This window comes from Oncorhynchus gorbuscha, linkage group LG03, assembly GCF_021184085.1.
Source record: "Oncorhynchus gorbuscha isolate QuinsamMale2020 ecotype Even-year linkage group LG03, OgorEven_v1.0, whole genome shotgun sequence".
Taxonomy (NCBI): domain Eukaryota; kingdom Metazoa; phylum Chordata; class Actinopteri; order Salmoniformes; family Salmonidae; genus Oncorhynchus; species Oncorhynchus gorbuscha.
In genome coordinates this window covers 44,433,268-44,451,264 of record NC_060175.1, presented here as the reverse complement: position 1 = coordinate 44,451,264, position 17,997 = coordinate 44,433,268, and the positions used below count along the sequence as shown (strand labels likewise).

At 43.5% G+C, this 17,997-nt stretch overlaps 1 protein-coding gene across 7 annotated transcripts in view; it reads left to right on the top strand.

Moving 5' to 3' along the window:
- Positions 1-6,466, top strand: part of LOC124031418 (calcium-dependent secretion activator 1) — a 219,398-nt gene extending 212,932 nt beyond the window's left edge. For all 7 annotated transcript variants that reach the window (XM_046342634.1, XM_046342633.1, XM_046342636.1 and 4 more), the window contains one exon: positions 5,009-6,466. In XM_046342634.1, the coding sequence (XP_046198590.1) occupies positions 5,009-5,182 (174 nt within the window). In that variant the 3' untranslated portion in view covers positions 5,183-6,466. The remainder of the gene's footprint in view (positions 1-5,008) is intronic.
- The last annotated feature ends 11,531 nt before the right edge of the window (positions 6,467-17,997 follow it).

The window sequence follows — 17,997 nt, the reverse complement described above, 5'->3', positions numbered from 1 at the left end:
TTGATGGACGTCTCAGTCCATCACCACACCTTGATACCTTTTAAAGAGCACAGTGTACCAACTCAGTCTTGCGCCAGAGAACAAAAAGGTCATTCGGAGACGGTGCATCAACTACATTGTTGCTTTAATAAGCAAGGAGCTGTAAGCAAGGCTCCCAGACAACCTTAAAGCCTTGTGAAACATGGCCTTGTTCAGTGTCAATAAAGACACCACTGAAATTATTAAAGTAGCTGAGTTACTGGGGTACCAGCCCTCAAACAATTGATCAAATTGTTTCCCAATGGAGAAACATTCATCTGTTTAGGTGGGACTGAAAATACATTTGAATTTTGGAGTGAGGTGAATAACTACACGGACTCTTCCGGGTCAAATCCATTTGAAGAACTGTGCAGAGCTGCACTCGCTGCCCTCTCTTTGCCACAATCAAATGCAGAGGTTGAACGGTTATTCAGCCAAATGGGTATGGTCAAGTCGAAGTTAAGAAATATAATGTCACTGCACACTCTCAACTCTATACTCCTGGTGAGGTATGGACTGAAGCTGGCTGCTGATACCTGTTACCAGCATAAGCTACCAGGTGAAGTTCAGCAGCAGTTTGGCACCACAGCAGCATACAGCTTTAAGGCCACTCCATCCTCTACTGCTGTTTCCAGCTCCGTGACAATGCAGTTGGACAGTGAAGATGAAGTTGATTTCCTTGCCAATCTATGATTCATCGTATTTACAGTACGTATGCAAGGAGTGGACTTTCTGGAACTGGCGGAGACACACAGCTGATGGTGGCAGTGTGTACTGCAGTGTGAGCGAGAACAGTGGCAATATCTGGAGGAAACCAGTAAGCAGCTATCCAGCCAAGCAGCACAACAACCTGGAGAGAGATGCCTAGCGCACACATCACTATTTGAGTTAAATTGCTTGTTCAATAGGATAGGATATACAGTTGAAGTCTGAAGTTTACATACACCATAGCCAAATACATTTAAGCTCAGTTTTTCACAATTCCTGACATTTAATCCAAGTTAAAATTCCCTGTCTTAGGTCAGTTTGGATCACCACTTTATTTTAAGAATGTGAAATGTCAGAATAATAGTAGAGAGAATGATTTATTTCAGCTTTTATTTCTTTCATCACATTCCCAGTGGGTCAGAAGTTTGCATACACTCAATTAGTATTTGGTAGAATTACCTTTAAATTTTTTAACTTGGGTCAAACGTTTTGGGTAGCCTTCCACAAGATTCCCACAATAAGTTGGGTGAATTTTGGCCCATTCCTTATGACATAGAGTGGGGCAAAAAGGTATTTAGTCAGCCACCAATTGTGCAAGTTCTCCCACTTCAAAAGATGAGAGAGGCCTGCCACCAATTGGTGGCTGACTAAATACTTTTTTGCCCCACTGTAGTTGGTGTAACTGAGTCAGGTTTGTATGCCTCCTTGCTCGCACACACGTTTTCAGTTCTGCCCACATATGTTCTATAGGATTGAGGTCTGGGCTTTGTGATGGCCACTCCAATACCTTGACTTTGTTGGCCTTAAGTCATTTTTCCACAACTTTGAAAGTATGCTTGGGGCCATTGTTCATTTGGAAGACCCATTTCCAACCAAGCTTTAACTTCCTGACTGATGTCTTGAGATGTTGCTTCAATATATTCACATAATGTTCAAATTCCTCATGATGCCATCTATTTTGTGAAGTGCACCAGCCCATCGTGCAGCAAAACACCCTCACAACGTGATGCTGCCAACCCCGTGCTTCACGGTTGGGATGGTGTTCTTCAGCTTGCAAGCCTCCCACTTTTTCCTCCAAACGTAACAATGGTCATTATGGCCAAACAGTTCTATTTTTTGTTTCATCAGACCAGAGGACATTTCTCCAAAAAGTATGATTTTTGTCCCCATGTGCAGTTGCAAACTGTAGTCTGGCTTTTTTGTGGTGGTTTAGGGGCAGTGGCTTCTTCCTCGCTGAGCGGCCTTTCAGGTTATGTTGATATAGGACTCGTTTTACTGTGGATATAGATACTTTTGTACCTGTTTCCTCCAGCATCTTCACACGGTCCTTTGCTGTTGTTCTGGGATTGATTTTCACTTGTCGCACCAAAGTACGTTCATCTCTATGAGACAGAACGCGTCTCCTTCCTGAGCAGTATGACGGCTGCGTGGTCACATGGTGTTTATACTTGCATACTATTGTTTGTACAGATGAATGTGGTACCTTCGGGCGTTTGGAAATTGTTCCCACGGATGAACAAGACTTGTGGAGGTTTGGCTAATTTATTTTGATTTTCCCATGATGTCAAGCAAAGAGGCACTGAGTTTGAAGGTAAGCCTTGAAATACATCCACAGGTACACTTCCAATTGACTCAAATTCTGTCAATTAGCTTTTCAGAAGCTTCTAAAGCCATGACATAATTTTCTGGAATTTTCCAAGCTGTTTAAAGGCACAGTCAGCTTAGTGTATGTAAACTTCTGACCCACTGGAATTGTGATACAGTGAAATAATCTGTCTGTAAACAATTGTTGGAAAAATTACTTGTGTCATGCACAAAGTAGATGTCCTGACCGACTTGCCAAAACTATAGTCTGTTAAGAATAACTTTGTGTAGTGGTTGAAGAACGAGTTTTAATGACTCCAACCTACGTGTATGTAAACTTTCGACTTCAACTGTATACCCTGTTATTAGCTTGTACCTATAATTGTTGATCAGTTAGGTAGCATGTTAACTGCCAATAGGCTGCCTAAAACTATAATTGTTCAGAATGTGTAGGTTTACTAGTTAAAAAGAAAATATATACAATTTAATTGTTCAATAATGTGTAGTGTGTAATTGTTAAATAATTCAATGTGTTGTGTTGAAAAATAAAAATATCTGATCATATAAAAAGTGTTGTGTTTATATCAATTTGAGTAATGTCATTGTGTATTCTACGTAATGACACAGTTTTACTTTGTTACTTCATCACGCAATGTCATCACAATGTCATTTAGCAACAAATCGACCTGCCACTAGCAACTTCCTCTGAAAATTAATTAATCAGGCAATACTTCTTGTGAATAAAAAACATACATTTTGTTAGTGTTTTTATAGGAGAGGGCAGCTTTAACCAACATCTCCAATCTCATCTCATTGATTTGGACTCCAGGTTAGCTGACTCCTGAGTCCAATTAGGTTTTGGAGAAGTTATGTTTAAATGATGTATACAATATAGGCAAGAAAAATAAAAATAAGTTGTGTGTTATTAGTTTAAGCACACTGTTTGTCTACTGGTGTGACTAAGATGAAGTTCAGATGAAATTGTATGACTAATTTATGCAGAAATCCAGGTAATTCCAAAGGATTCACATACTTTTTCTTGCCACTGTATATTATAGGTAATTATACCATGGCATTGTTGAATACTCATTTCTGATTGGCTTGAAGGGCATTCTAGAGCGTGCATTATTTAAGCAATGATGCTTGATAACCCAGGAATTATCATGTGACAACTCCCTCCAAGGGCTGTTCTGAGGCCCAAGCGAATAAATCATTTGCCAACATATTTATAAAAATATTAATGACATTTCTGCATATTAAATATTATTTTAATGAGTCATGGCTTCTGGGGCTCCCAAGTGGCTCATCAGTCTAAGGCACTGCACCTCAGTGTTAGAGGCATCACTACTGACCCTGATTCAATTCCAGGCTGTATCACAACCGGCCGTGATTGGGAGTCCCATAGGGCGGTGCACAATTGGCCCAGCGCCGTTAGGGTTTGGCCAGGAAGGCCGTCATTGTAAATAAGAAATTGATCTTCACTGACTTGCCTAATTAATTATAGGTTAAGTAAAAAACAAGTACATTTGTTTTTGCATTATGAAGTTGCTACCCAAGCGGCTGGTATTTAGTTATTTTCTCATGTTTTGACCCAGTCGTTACGTCTAATAATTATATTCATTTGACGTTACTATCAGCATACCCCAAATCCAGAGGTTCTGTGTTCAAATCCCAAGTGGGGTCATTTTGTCAGGACTAAGTGATCATGTCAAATGTAATCATATTGTTGTTAATTAAAGATTTTTACACTATTTTAGCTTAACAGCGTACCACTTACCTTAAAAAAAAACATATAATTTAATTACTTTACTTATAATGGTTTCAGAGACCTGGCACCATCATGTGACAAAAAAACACAACGTCCTAAAATGGTCCTGACATGGTCCTCAGTGACGTCCAGGGAACTAGACAAAGGTACCTCAGAGACCGTTTCCTTGGGCCCGTCATGTGACGTCCTAAGGACAAGTCAAATTAAAGTCCTGAGATTGTCCTTAAAATGTTGTGACATGGTTCTCAGTGACATCCTAGGGACTTACAGGGAACTACACAAAGGTCCCTCAAAGAACCTTCCCTTTGGAGCATCTACATCAAATTAAAGTCCTGAGAATGGCCTAAAAAGGTCCTGACATGGTTCTCAGTGAAGTTCTGGGAACTTAAAGGGTAATTCATAAAGGTCCCGCAGAGAACGTTCCCCTGAGAGCATCATGGGACTTCCCCTTGACCATCGTGAAATGGCTCCTTGTCGTCATTGAATGTCCCGTGGATAACATCTCTCCAAAATCCCTTTAAGGGACCTAATGGGAACATTGCTGAATATCCTTAAGACAACCCCTGTTTGTGGGGATGTCTCTTTGGGGAACATGCTACACTTGGATAATTTGCTAAATGTGTGAAATATTGTGAACTGTTAAGTGTCCTCTTCTCCGTTTGTCCACTCCTACATTTTTCCTGACCTAAAAAACACATGCTAGGTGAAAGCATTGTGATGCCTGGGAAATTGTTGTCACTAATTAAATTATTTAATGATTAAGATAGAGGAAAGGAGACAAGGGGAGGAGTCCACTCTAAACAGTCGAGATTCACCCAAACATTGCAGTGCATTCCTGGCTTCATGCCCTCTCTTGCCTTAGCAACTGACTGAGAATGTTTCGTCTGTGTGCTAGTCCCAACCATGACCCTCTCTACTCTCTTGTTCCAGAAAAAGTACCGTGACTTCCGGCTGCAGGGCGTCCTGGACTCCACACTAAACAGCAAGATGTATGACACGGTGCGGAACAGACTGACCCTGGAGGAGGCCACGGCGTCGGTGAGGGAAGGAGGGATGTCGGGCATATCCATGAAGGACAGTGATGAAGACGACGATGATGACTAGATCAACATCACCGGATGGAGCCTGCGAATCAATGCATGTACCAACTTTGTTAACCACTGGACCAATCTTATAGGGTTATTATTTTCCACTGTCAGATAGATAGAAATACCCACAAAGGAACAACAATACAAATTAGTAACCAAATACATCAATTATAATGATATTAGTTATTATAATTATAAAATATATATATTTATGTGTTGAACTAAAAAAGTATAGGTGTTTTACAAAAAAGTTAACATTTGCCTAGCATTCACTCTTGAATGTTCCTAAGCAATATGGAGAGCCATGTATGCGATGTTGAGTACCATGATTAGGGATAATGCTTGGTGTGTACCTGTTGAATGCAAACCTGTTGAGGCGCTTTGCTAACGTACTGTGAATACAGTAATGGTACATCATTGTGAGGAGGAGAGTAACATCACCTATTGTTCTCATTCATCTCAGAGCGTATGTCTACTGCCTAAAGGGAACCAGACTACAGACAGCCAGGCAACCTGTTTGTATCTAGATTACAATATATTATAAAAAGTAGCTATCCATTCTCTCTCGTCTCTTAACATCAATGTAGAATTGACTTTGTTGACTCAATTCAATACTCAATACTACAACATTTTCCCTCACTGGCAAAACATTTAGCCACATTTTTTTAAATTAGTTCTTTTAGAAATGCAATATTTTCATTGTTTCATTGTTATATCTTGTTGATGTATTTATTGATAATTTATGTTTTTTAAAACATACATTTTTTAAAAAATATGTCATATTTGAGTTATAATAGCAATTATAGCACAAGGATATTCAATCACAAAGGGAAAAGAGACTTTCTTCTGTGTCCCGTATACTTCCGCCATTCCAGGTGATTATGTGTGTCCACACTTTTATATCTTTATTGTGTCTGCCAGTATTTCCTCTGCCGCTGATGTTGTTTTGTATATACACATACTGTACATTGCCCTGCGTGTAGTTACTGAATGTCCCAGGTATCCTCTTCTCTCCAGAAGTGTGTTTGTTCTCAGTGTGCAGTTACTGAATGTCCCAGGTATCCTCTTCTCTCCAGAAGTGTGTTTGTTCTCAGTGTGCAGTTACTGAATGTCCCAGGTATCCTCTTCTCTCCAGAAGTGTGTTTGTTCTCAGTGTAAAGTTACTGAATGTCCCAGGTATCCTCTTCTCTCCAGAAGTGTGTTTGTTCTCAGTGTGCAGTTACTGGTGGAGTAATTTTGCTTCTGCCTTATGGGAGCCTATAGAACTGGGGCCCACAAAGTGAAAATAAAAGTATCTGTACAAACATACTGCTTTTTTAGTCATTTAATTGTTATTGTTGTTGTCTTGTACAGTCCTGATGGGTATACTAGAAAGTAGGATCAATTAGTTAACCAACAACCGGAAATAACTATAGATGTTGATTAATTAAGAAAGCTAAACGTAGATACAGTATTTGTTTTTGGTTCGGGGGTCATTTAGACAATGCCCATTTCACGCTTTCAGGAAGAAAAATATATATTTCTGAATATTTAGGAAAGTTAGTTTGCCAACTCCTTGATCCTGCTTTGGAGTATACCCCCCTGGAAGTCATATTCATTTTAGTTACATTTCCTAGAAGTAATCTGCCCATAGAAATTAGTGTAAAGAGTTAGTGTTATGTTGTGATACATTTTTAAGAAAAACAAACTCAAATTGAACCTGAATGCACAGGTATGTGGACACCCCTTCAAATGAGTGGATTTGGCTATTTCAGCCACATTCGTTGCTGACAGGTGTATAAATTGAGCACACTGCCATGCAATCTCCATACACAAACATTGGCAGTTAATAAACAGCTAATAAACGGGAAGCAAGTACAGGGAGTGAATTTAATAAATAAATTAAACATTTGCGTTATACGCACACCCCATCAACCACCCAACTTTCGTTTTTGCCTTAAATAACCTTCTGTCATATGTAACCATACCAAACGTAAAATATAATACTCATTTGAGTGTCCCGAATGTACTTTACTATGTTACGTTTAGTCTATGAGAACAGGCTGTGTGCTCCAGTGTTGAGACTTGGGCCAGTTCTTGCTGTGATGGTCAATTGAGAATTTTTTTATTTGAATACCATTATCATTCTCATTTTAAAGCCTGATTGAAGCTTAGAAACCAAAGCAGCACAGATCGTGCCTGCGTAAATCTCCAGGCCTATTAATCCATCTCGTTGTCCTCTCCCTCACAAAATTGTTGCATCACGCCTGGATTTATGTGCTGATTAAATGTATAATATCCAGAGGACCCTCATATGCTAGATTGGATGTTGAGCTAGAGCATTTTGGCCTTTGCTGTCGTTTATTCCTATATCAGGTAGCAGGCGAGATGGGCGTCCATAGAAACGTAGCCTACGCTCCCACAATTAGGTCAGAAATCAAGTCCCAGGGAGAACATTATCACTTAGAGCCGCTCTCGTTTGTCTGACTGTACCCTACGCCCCCACAAGTATGAGCTGGTGAAATAGTGTCTTGAGTTTAACCACAATGTCTGCAGGGATGAGAAGTCTCATTTGCTCAATGGCACAGCTCTTCATTCCTCAAATTTCCCCCTAGCACTTGATATGAAAATTAATCAGAGACGATAATCATTGCACTGGGAGAATACAAAATACCATAAAACACCCTTGCTTCTCATAAATTCCTAATTCACCAGGACTTTATCATTTCTAATCCACATTCTGGATGAATCTCAGAATGTGTATATCAGAATGTGGAAGGCTGAACTGAAACCTTACACATGCCTATTAGAGTATAAGGATGAGAAAAAAGTGATACCTATAGCAGCTATACATACTTGTTGTAATGTAAGGATTGAATGTACAGTACAATGAATTCCTACTGTCAGTTCTCCAAAATGACAAACTATGTTGTCACCCTTCAACCATATCACAGCCTTGTTCTCAAATGAGACATAAGATTGTTTTTGTTGTTGTTTTGGATCAGCCCATTCCCTTTTCTCAATTCTTCTAAGAAGGATTTGTTGTTTGCCCTTCTTCTATGACATAATTAAAAATATGCGCTCTTCTTTTAATTTGTGACTTTATTATATATAATCCCCCTGATATCTGTCATCTTGTCCCTAATTTTATTTTATTTTTATCTGGTGGAAGAGATCTGCCAAAGTGTATATCATCTTTGGCCATTCTTCCAATCTCCTTCTGGACTGTATTATAAACTCTCAAGATAAGTAAAGCTTTAATCCAACACGCTAATCTCAGAATCTTTTCGTAGGACACCACTGTGACAGGAGGAGGGGGAGATGAGGGGTTACAAGAGCTGGCGTTTAAACAGAATACATGACCAAAAGTACATGGACACCTCCTCATCGAACATCTCATTTCAAAATCATGGACATGAATATGTAGTTGGTTCCCCCTTTGCTGCTATAACAGCCTCCACTCTTCTGGGAAGGCTTTCCACTAGATGTTAGAACATTGCTGCGGGGACTTGCTTCAATTCAGCCACAAGAGCACTGTTGCCACAAAGTTGGAATTGTGTACCATGTCATTGTATGCTGTAGCGTTAAGATTTCCTTTCACTTGAACTAAGGTACCTAGCCCGAACCATGAATCTCATCACAGACAACTTTAGCATTCGAGATAATTAACAACTTTGCAACTACTTACTACCTTCCCCTAACCCTAACCTTAAGTCTTTAACTTAACTCCTAACCTTAAATTTAATCCTATCCCCTAACCTTAACTCCTAACCTAGCTAACATTAGCCAACTAGCTAACGTTCACATTAGCCACCTAGCTAATGTTAGCCATAACACATTTGGATTTGTAACATATTGTATGTTTTCCAAATTCTTAACATATTGTACAAATTTCAATTCGTAACATATTGTACAAATTGCAATTAGTAACATATCATACAATGATGGACATACCATACGAAGTGTAACATATCATACAAAATGGAGTGTCTCAGATTTATGTTCAAAATAATATGAAATGCTCTGAGACCAGGTTGGAGCACAAACAATGGGGTGTCCTGACAGTTGAGGACCCCATATCAGACCCAGCACGTTCCCTCAGACATGACATCGCAGGATAATAACAACAACAAGAACATTGTAAGAGGAAAAAGTTAACGACCTTAATATAAACAATTGGGCTACCAAATCCACTGATCTTCACACTTTAAGTTAAGCAAGCAATTTGTTATATTTAACATTTACATTTACATTTAAGTCATTTAGCAGACGCTCTTATCCAGAGCGACTTACAAATTGGTGCATTCACCTTATGACATCCATCCTTATGACATCCAGACAACCACTTTACAATAGTGCATCTAAATATTTTAAGGGGGGGGAGGGGGGGTGAGAAGGATTACTTTATCCTATCCTAGGTATTCCTTAAAGAGGTGGGGTTTCAGGTGTCTCCGGAAGGTGGTGATTGACTCCGCTGTCCTGGCGTCGTGAGGGAGTTTGTTCCACCATTGGGGAGCCAGAGCAGCGAACAGTTTTGACTGAGCTGAGCGGGAACTATACTTCCTCAGTGGTAGGGAGGCGAGCAGGCCAGAGGTGGATGAACGCAGTGCCCTTATTTGGGTGTAGGGCCTGATCAGAGCCTGGAGGTACTGAGGTGCCGTTCCCCTCACAGCTCCGTAGGCAAGCACCATGGTCTTGTAGCGGATGCGAGCTTCAACTGGAAGCCAGTGGAGAGAGCGGAGGAGCGGGGTGACGTGAGAGAACTTGGGAAGGTTGAACACTAGATGGGCTGCGGCGTTCTGGATGAGTTGTAGGGGTTTAATGGCACAGGCAGGGAGCCCAGCCAACAGCGAGTTGCAGTAATCCAGACGGGAGATGACAAGTGCCTGGATTAGGACCTGCGCCGCTTCCTGTGTGAGGCAGGGTCGTACTCTGCGGATGTTGTAGAGCATGAACCTACAGGAACGGGCCACCGCCTTGATGTTAGTTGAGAACGACAGTTTGTTGTCCAGGATCACGCCAAGGTTCTTAGCGCTCTGGGAGGAGGACACAATGGAGTTGTCAACCGTGATGGCGAGATCATGGAACGGGCAGTCCTTCCCCGGGAGGAAGAGCAGCTCCGTCTTGCCGAAGTTCAGCTTGAGGTGGTGATCCGTCATCCACACTGATATGTCTGCCAGACATGCAGAGATGCGATTCGCCACCTGGTCATCAGAAGGGGGAAAGGAGAAGATTAATTGTGTGTCGTCTGCATAGCAATGATAGGAGAGACCATGTGAGGTTATGACAGAGCCAAGTGACTTGGTGTATAGCGAGAATAGGAGAGGGCCTAGAACAGAGCGCTGGGGGACACCAGTGGTGAGAGCGCGTGGTGAGGAGACAGATTCTCGCCACGCCACCTGGTAGGAGCGACCTGTCAGGTAGGACGCAATCCAAGTGTGGGCCGCGCCGGAGATGCCCAACTCGGAGAGGGTGGAGAGGAGGATCTGATGGTTCACAGTATCGAAGGCAGCCGATAGGTCTAGAAGGATGAGAGCAGAGGAGAGAGAGTTATCTTTAGCGGTGCGGAGCGCCTCCGTGATACAGAGAAGAGCAGTCTCAGTTGAATGACTAGTCTTGAAACCTGACTGATTTGGATCAAGAAGGTCATTCTGAGAGAGATAGCGGGAGAGCTGACCAAGGACGGCACGTTCAAGAGTTTTGGAGAGAAAAGAAAGAAGGGATACTGGTCTGTAGTTGTTGACATCGGAGGGATCGGGTGTAGGTTTTTTCAGAAGGGGTGCAACTCTCGCTCTCTTGAAGACGGAAGGGACGTAGCCAGCGGTCAGGGATAAGTTGATGAGTGAGGTGAGGTAAGGGAGAAGGTCTCCGGAAATGGTCTGGAGAAGAGAGGAGGGGATAGGGTCGAGCGGGCAGGTTGTTGGGCGGCCGGCCGTCACAAGACGCGAGATTTCATTTGGAGAGAGAGGGGAGAAAGAGGTCAGAGCACAGGGTAGGGCAGTGTGAGCAGAACCAGCGGTGTTGTTTGACTTAGCAAACGAGGATCGGATGTCGTCGATCTTCTTTTCAAAATGGTTGACGAAGTCATCTGCAGAGAGGGAGGAGGGGGGATTCAGGAGGGAGGAGAATGTGGCAAAGAGCTTCCTAGGGTTAGAGGCAGATGCTTGGAATTTAGAGTGGTAGAAAGTGGCTTTAGCAGCAGAGACAGAGGAGGAAAATGTAGAGAGGAGGGAGTGAAAGGATGCCAGGTCCGCAGGGAGGCGAGTTTTCCTCCATTTCCGCTCGGCCTTCCGGAGCCCTGTTCTGTGAGCTCGCATTCAGTCGTCAAGCCACGGAGCGGGAGGGGAGGACCGAGCCGGCCTGGAAGATAGGGGACATAGAGAGTCAAAGGATGCAGAAAGGGAGGAGAGGAGGGTTGAGGAGGCAGAATCAGGAGATAGGTTGGAGAAGGTTTGAGCAGAGGGAAGAGATGATAGGATGGAAAAGGAGAGAGTAGCGGGGGAGAGAGAGCGAAGGTTGGGACGGCGCGATACCATCCGAGTAGGGGCAGTGTGGGAAGTGTTGGATGAGAGCGAGAGGGAAAAGGATACAAGGTAGTGGTCAGAGACTTGGAGGGGAGTTGCAATGAGGTTAGTGGAAGAACAGCATCTAGTAAAGATGAGGTCGAGCGTATTGCCTGCCTTGTGAGTAGGGGGGGAAGGTGAGAGGGTGAGGTCAAAAGAGGAGAGGAGTGGAAAGAAGGAGGCAGAGAGGAATGAGTCAAAGGTAGACGTGGGGAGGTTAAAGTCGCCCAGAACTGTGAGAGGTGAGCCGTCCTCAGGAAAGGAGCTTATCAAGGCATCAAGCTCATTGATGAACTCTCCGAGGGGACCTGGAGGGCGATAAATGATAAGGATGTTAAGCTTGAAAGGGCTGGTAACTGTGACAGCATGAAATTATATTATATTATATTATATATACCCACACACGAAAGAATGGGCTGCTGCATTCAAACGTTTGTTCAGAACAGCTTCTGTTTTTTGGGGGGGGGGGTATTTTTGTTAATTTGCATGTCAGAAGTGTTGGAATTGCCTGTTATTTAACAGAGCAGGTAGATGTCATATCCATTTAATAAAGGCTGTAGCAAAGCCTCTTATGTTTTACTATCTCTCCATAACCTTCTTATCTGAGCCTTAAGAAGGGAAAACAACCCCACTGATTAATTTTGTATAGTTTTTCCATGAAAAGAGTAGCTTACAGTTTAAAGCAATCTCACACAATGTTCAGTCAAGACATCAGCGCAGCGTATTATAGAGAGATGTTCTTCCTGTCTGATCATACAGTAAGCCCATATGGGGATCAACAGGATCACAGGGAGGAACTGGGGCTGCCAATCCCACTGTTGTTAAAATTTAATCACTTGATAGACACATTTTTAGTTCATAGCTCATTTTATTTTTTATATATTTTTCTCCCCAATTTCGTGGTATCCAATTGGTAGTTACAGTCTTGTCCCATCGCTGCAACTCCCGTATGGACTGGGGAGAGGTGAAGGTTGAGAGCCGTGCATCCTCCGAAACACAACCCAACCAAGCCGCACTGCTTCTTGACACAATGCCCACTTAACCCAGAAGCCAGCCACACTCATGTGTCAGAGGAAAAACCATACACCTGGCAACCGTGTCAGTGTGCCCGACCCACCACAGGAGTCGCTAGTGGACAAGAACAACTCTGCCGGCCAAACCCTCCCCTAACTCGGACGACGCTGGGCCAGTTGTGTGCCGTCCCATGGGTCTCCCAGTCGCAGCCAGCTCCGACAGAGCTTGGACTCAAACCAGGATCTCTAGTGGCACAGTTTAGCGCTGCCTCATTGCCTGCATCCGTAATGGGTCTGCAGTCAAACGACCACCCCTCATCACTGTCAAACGCTCCCTAAAACACTTCAGCAAACAGGGCTTTCTAATCGACCTGGTTATTCTTTAAAAGTGCCTTCCTCACCATCTTAAATAAGTATGATCCATTCAAAGAAAATTGAACCAGGAAAAGATATAGCTTTTGTTTCACTCCAGACCTGTCTGTCCTTGGCCAGCACAAAAACATCCTGTGGCATTCTGCAGTAGCATCGAATAGCCCCCGTGATATACAACTTTTCAGGGAAGTTAGGAACCAATATACACAGGCAGTTAAGAAAGCTAAGGCTAGCTTTTTCAAACAGAAATTTGCATCCTGTAGTACAAACTCAAAAAAGTTCTGTGACACTGTAAAGTCCATGGAGAATAAGAGCACCTCCTCCCAGCTGCCCACTGCACTGAGGCTAGGAAACACTGTCACTGCCAATAAATCCAAAATAATTGAGAATTTCAGTAAGCATTTTTCTACGGCTGGCCAGGCTTTCCACCTGACTACCCCTACCCCGGTCAACAGCCCTGCACTCCCCACAGCAACGCGTCCAAATTTTCCTTCACCCAAATCCAGATTGCTGATGTTCTGAAAGACTTGCAAAATCTTGACCCCTACAAATCAGCCGGGCTAGGCCATTTGGACCCTCTCTTTCTGAAATGATCTGCCGAAAATGTTGCAACCCCAATTAATAGCCTGTTCAACCTCTCTTTCGTATCGTCTGAGATTCCCATAGATTGGAAAGCTGCCGCAATCATCCCCCTCTTCAAAGGGGGAGACACTCTAGACCGAAACTGCTACAGACCTATATCTATTCTACCCTGCCTTTCTAAGGTCTTTGAAAGCCAAGTTAACAAACAGATTACTGACCATTTCTAATCTCACCATACCTTCTCCGCTATGCAATCTGGTTTCAGAGTTGGTCATGGGTGCACCTCAGCCACGCTCAAGATCACTAAATGAAATCATAACCGCCATCGATAAGAGACATAACTGTGCAGCTGTATTCATCGACCTGGCTAAGGCTTTTGACTCTGTCAATCACAACATTCTTATTGGCAGACTCAACAGCCTTGGTTTCTCAAATGATTGCCTCGCTTGGTTCACCAACTACATCTCCGATAGAGTTCAGTATGTCAAATCGGAGGGCCTGTTGTCCAGACCACTGGCAGTGTCTATAGGGGTGCCACAGGGTTAAATTCTTGGGCCGACTTTCTTCTCTGTATACATCAATGATGTCGCTCTCGCTGCTGGTAATTTTTTTATCCACCTCTACGCAGACGATACCATTCTGTATACCTCTGGCCCTTCATTAGACAGTGTGTTAACTAACCTCCAGATGAGCTTCAATGACATACACCAACCTTCTGTGGCCTCCAACTGCTCTTAAATGCAAGTAAAACTAAATGCATGCTCTTCAACCGATCGCTTCCCGCACCTGCCCGCCCGTCCAGCATCACTACTCTGGACGGTTCTGACTTAGAATATATGGACAACTACAAATACCTAGGTGTCTGGCTAGACTGTACACTCTCCTTCCAGACTCACATTAAGCATCTCCAATCAAAAATTAAATCTAGAATCGGCTTCCTATTTCTCAACAAAGCATCCTTCACTCATGCTGCCAAACATACCCTCGTAAAACTGACCATCCTACCGATCCTTTACTTTGGCAATGTCATTTAAAAAATAGCCTCCAACAATCTACTCATCTAATTGGATGCAGTCTATCACAGTGCCATCCGTTTTGTCACCAAAGCCCCAATCACTACCCGCCACTGCGTCCTCTATGATCTCGTTGTCTGGCCCTCACTACATACTCGTCGCCAAACCCACTGGCTCCAGGTCATCTACAAGTCTCTGCTAGGTAAAGCCCTGACTTATCACAGCTCACTGGTCACCATAGCAACACCCATCCGTAGCACGCACTCCAGCAGGTATATCTCACTGGTCACCCCCAAAACCAATTCTTCCTTTGGCCGCCTTTCCTTACAGTTCTGTGCTGCCAATGACTGGAACGAATTGCAAAAATCTCTGAAGCTGGAGACTTTTACCTCCCTCATTAGCTTTAATCACCAGCTTTCAGAGCACCTGTACATAGCTCATCTGTAAATAGCCCATCCAATCTACCTCATCGCCATACTGTATTTATTTATTTATCTTGCTCCTTTGCACCCCAGTATCTCAACGTGCACATTCATCCTTTGCACATCCTACCATCCCAGTGTTTAAATTGCTATGTTGTAATTACTTTGCCACCATGGCCTATTTATTGCCTTAGCTCTCTTATCCTACCTTCTTTTCACATGCTGTATATATATTTTCCTACTGTATTATTGATTGTATGTTTGTTTATTCCACGTGTAACTCTGTGTTGTTGTATGTGTCGAACTGCTTTGCTTTATCTTGGGCAGGTCTCAGTTGCAAATGAGAACTTGTTCTCAACTAGCCTACCTGGATAAATAAAGGTGAAATTAAAAATATATATATTCCAATGCACCTGTCCTCTAGCCTACAGTCAAAAATGCTAATGCAGATAAGCCCTCATGCAATGCTGCTCCGATGTCCTCTTCAGTGCTGGTGATGGGCCTGGATAGGCGTTGGCTGGCCTGAGTCAGGCTTGGGTAGACCTGGGCCTTGCATGGCTCTACTGGACTCAGAGCTGGCCCAGAGGGGATGCTCCCTTCAACCTGCTGTCGATCACTTTCATTTTGGCAGACACATGGGGTCTGTGCAGAGTGGGCGGCAGCCAGCAGGGCAAACCAAGGCCTCTCAGGTGGCCATACATGCTCTGTTCTCTCAGGCCTCCTCACCATTGTCCTGCTCTGCCATTCACTCCCCTGCTCTAAGCATCAAAGGCAAGGCTGCCCCGTGCTTTGAAAAGCTATGGGCTATTCAGAACTAACAGTATGGAGAACCTCCTGCACTTGGATAAGGGGTCAGAAAAATAGAAGGATGGGGGAGGGAGGTGGGGGACTTTAAAAGGCACAGAGTAAAAGTGGCACCAATGACAAATGTGACAAAGGAAGTAACGAAGGTGGGGGGAGAGAAATGTGGGCTAAAAGGCTGCCTTGCGTATTTTGAATAGGGCACGCTGAATGTGTGTGCGTGTGTGTGTGTGCGCGCGTGCGTGTTGGAGTGTTCTGTAGATGAAGAGAGGCAAACAGACAGGCCGCATGGTGGTCGTGTTGAGGAGCAGGTGAGGGGCAGGAGGTCTGACAGGCTAGAGGAACTCAGGAGGCCTTCAGGACACAAACACTGGCTGACAAAAAGACTCACTCAGGAATATATTAAAAAAGCCAGTCCATAGCACAGGAACGCTGCATCGCTTTGACAGACAATGTTTTCCTCTTCGTTGGCATTTCCTCTGCAAACTTTTCCCAAGACACTTGGTTTTCCTCTGAGCACTTTTATATAAAAGAACAAAGCAGATATTAACCATGCCATCACCATGGTTTGGCACGTCTTAAGACATATTTGTGAAGACATCTCGAGACATCTTAAGTCTGGGGAAAACATATCTCCTGATGAGTTAAGATGTCTTCAACAAGTCTCTGTGTCTTAAAATGTTTGTAGACGTCTCAACTATGTTTGTTAACCGAAGACATCTCAAGACCGTGATGGCTGGTATACTGATTACATTTTCCTTTACATGAGCTGGGACAGTGGTTCAAAAGAATGTGTGGCCCATCCCAGTGTATGATCCTTTTACGTGGCCCTGTCTCATTCTGAAAATATAAATAGTCCTTTGAGATTAAACATGTCATTACCACATGTGACAACAGTACATGCTGTTAGGTGACATGCTGGTCATATGACTCTCTGATGTAACACATCGGCAAACATAGCCCTAATGAAGCAAGGTGCACAAGCTCACTGACAAGTCCTGCTCATGGGTACTTCCCTGTGGTTCCCTTTCCTTACACTAAGACCGTGGTGGAAGTTTTCATCCTCTGTGTCACCACTAATGGAGAGTGTGGTCACCACTGCCGGTCAGCAGGTGGGTACCGGGAGACTTAAAATGTTGAGCCAATGACAGACTCAATTTGTTGTGGTGTTGCATTAACACTGCCTATAGTTGTATGATTTTTTAAAATCAGTTAGCATAGGCCTAATGGTACGAGGATGCTGGCTAAGACCAGTCTGAGTTCTTAAAACTTCCTAAATCTGATGTCCAGGTTAGGGTTGGGTTAGGTAAATGCTTGGGAAAGGTGTGTTTGATAAATGTTGTGCCTCCATGGGTGGGTGGGTGCGTGTGAGTTTCGGTGTCTGTATAATGTCTGATGTCCACCATAAGATTAGGGTTAGGGCTAGGGTTAGGGCTAGGGTTATTTTTAAGTATGTGGTTAGTATTACAGCTGTATGGACATTGGAATACCAATCCAACCCCAACTCTAACCCTAAATTGGTAAAACATTGCACACACACGCAGGCACACACACACACACACACACACACACACACACACACACACACACACACACACACACACACACACACACACACACACACACACACACACACACACACACACACACACACACACACACACACACACACACATGAGCATGCACTGAACCATGCTGACATGGTCTTTCTGGACACTTGTGGCATCAGGGCCAACTCTCAGTGACAGGTCACCTCGGAAACTTCTCTTCCTGCAGAGACAGCAGGACCAAGGTGTTCTCATCTCTTTCCCCCCCCCCCCCCCCACTGTCTGTCACTGAAGCTAATACCAAGAGGAGAGAATGTCAGTAAGTGTCACGACTTCTACCGAAGTCGTTGCCTCTCCTTGTTCGGGTGGTGCTCGGCGTTCGACGTCACCGGTCTTCTAGCCATCATTGATCCATTTTTCATTTTCCATTGGTTTTGTCTTGTCTTCCCACACACCTGTTTTCAATCCCATTCATTACCTGTTGTGTATTTACCCTCTGTTTCCCCTCATGTCTTTGTCAGAGATGGTTTATTGTCAGT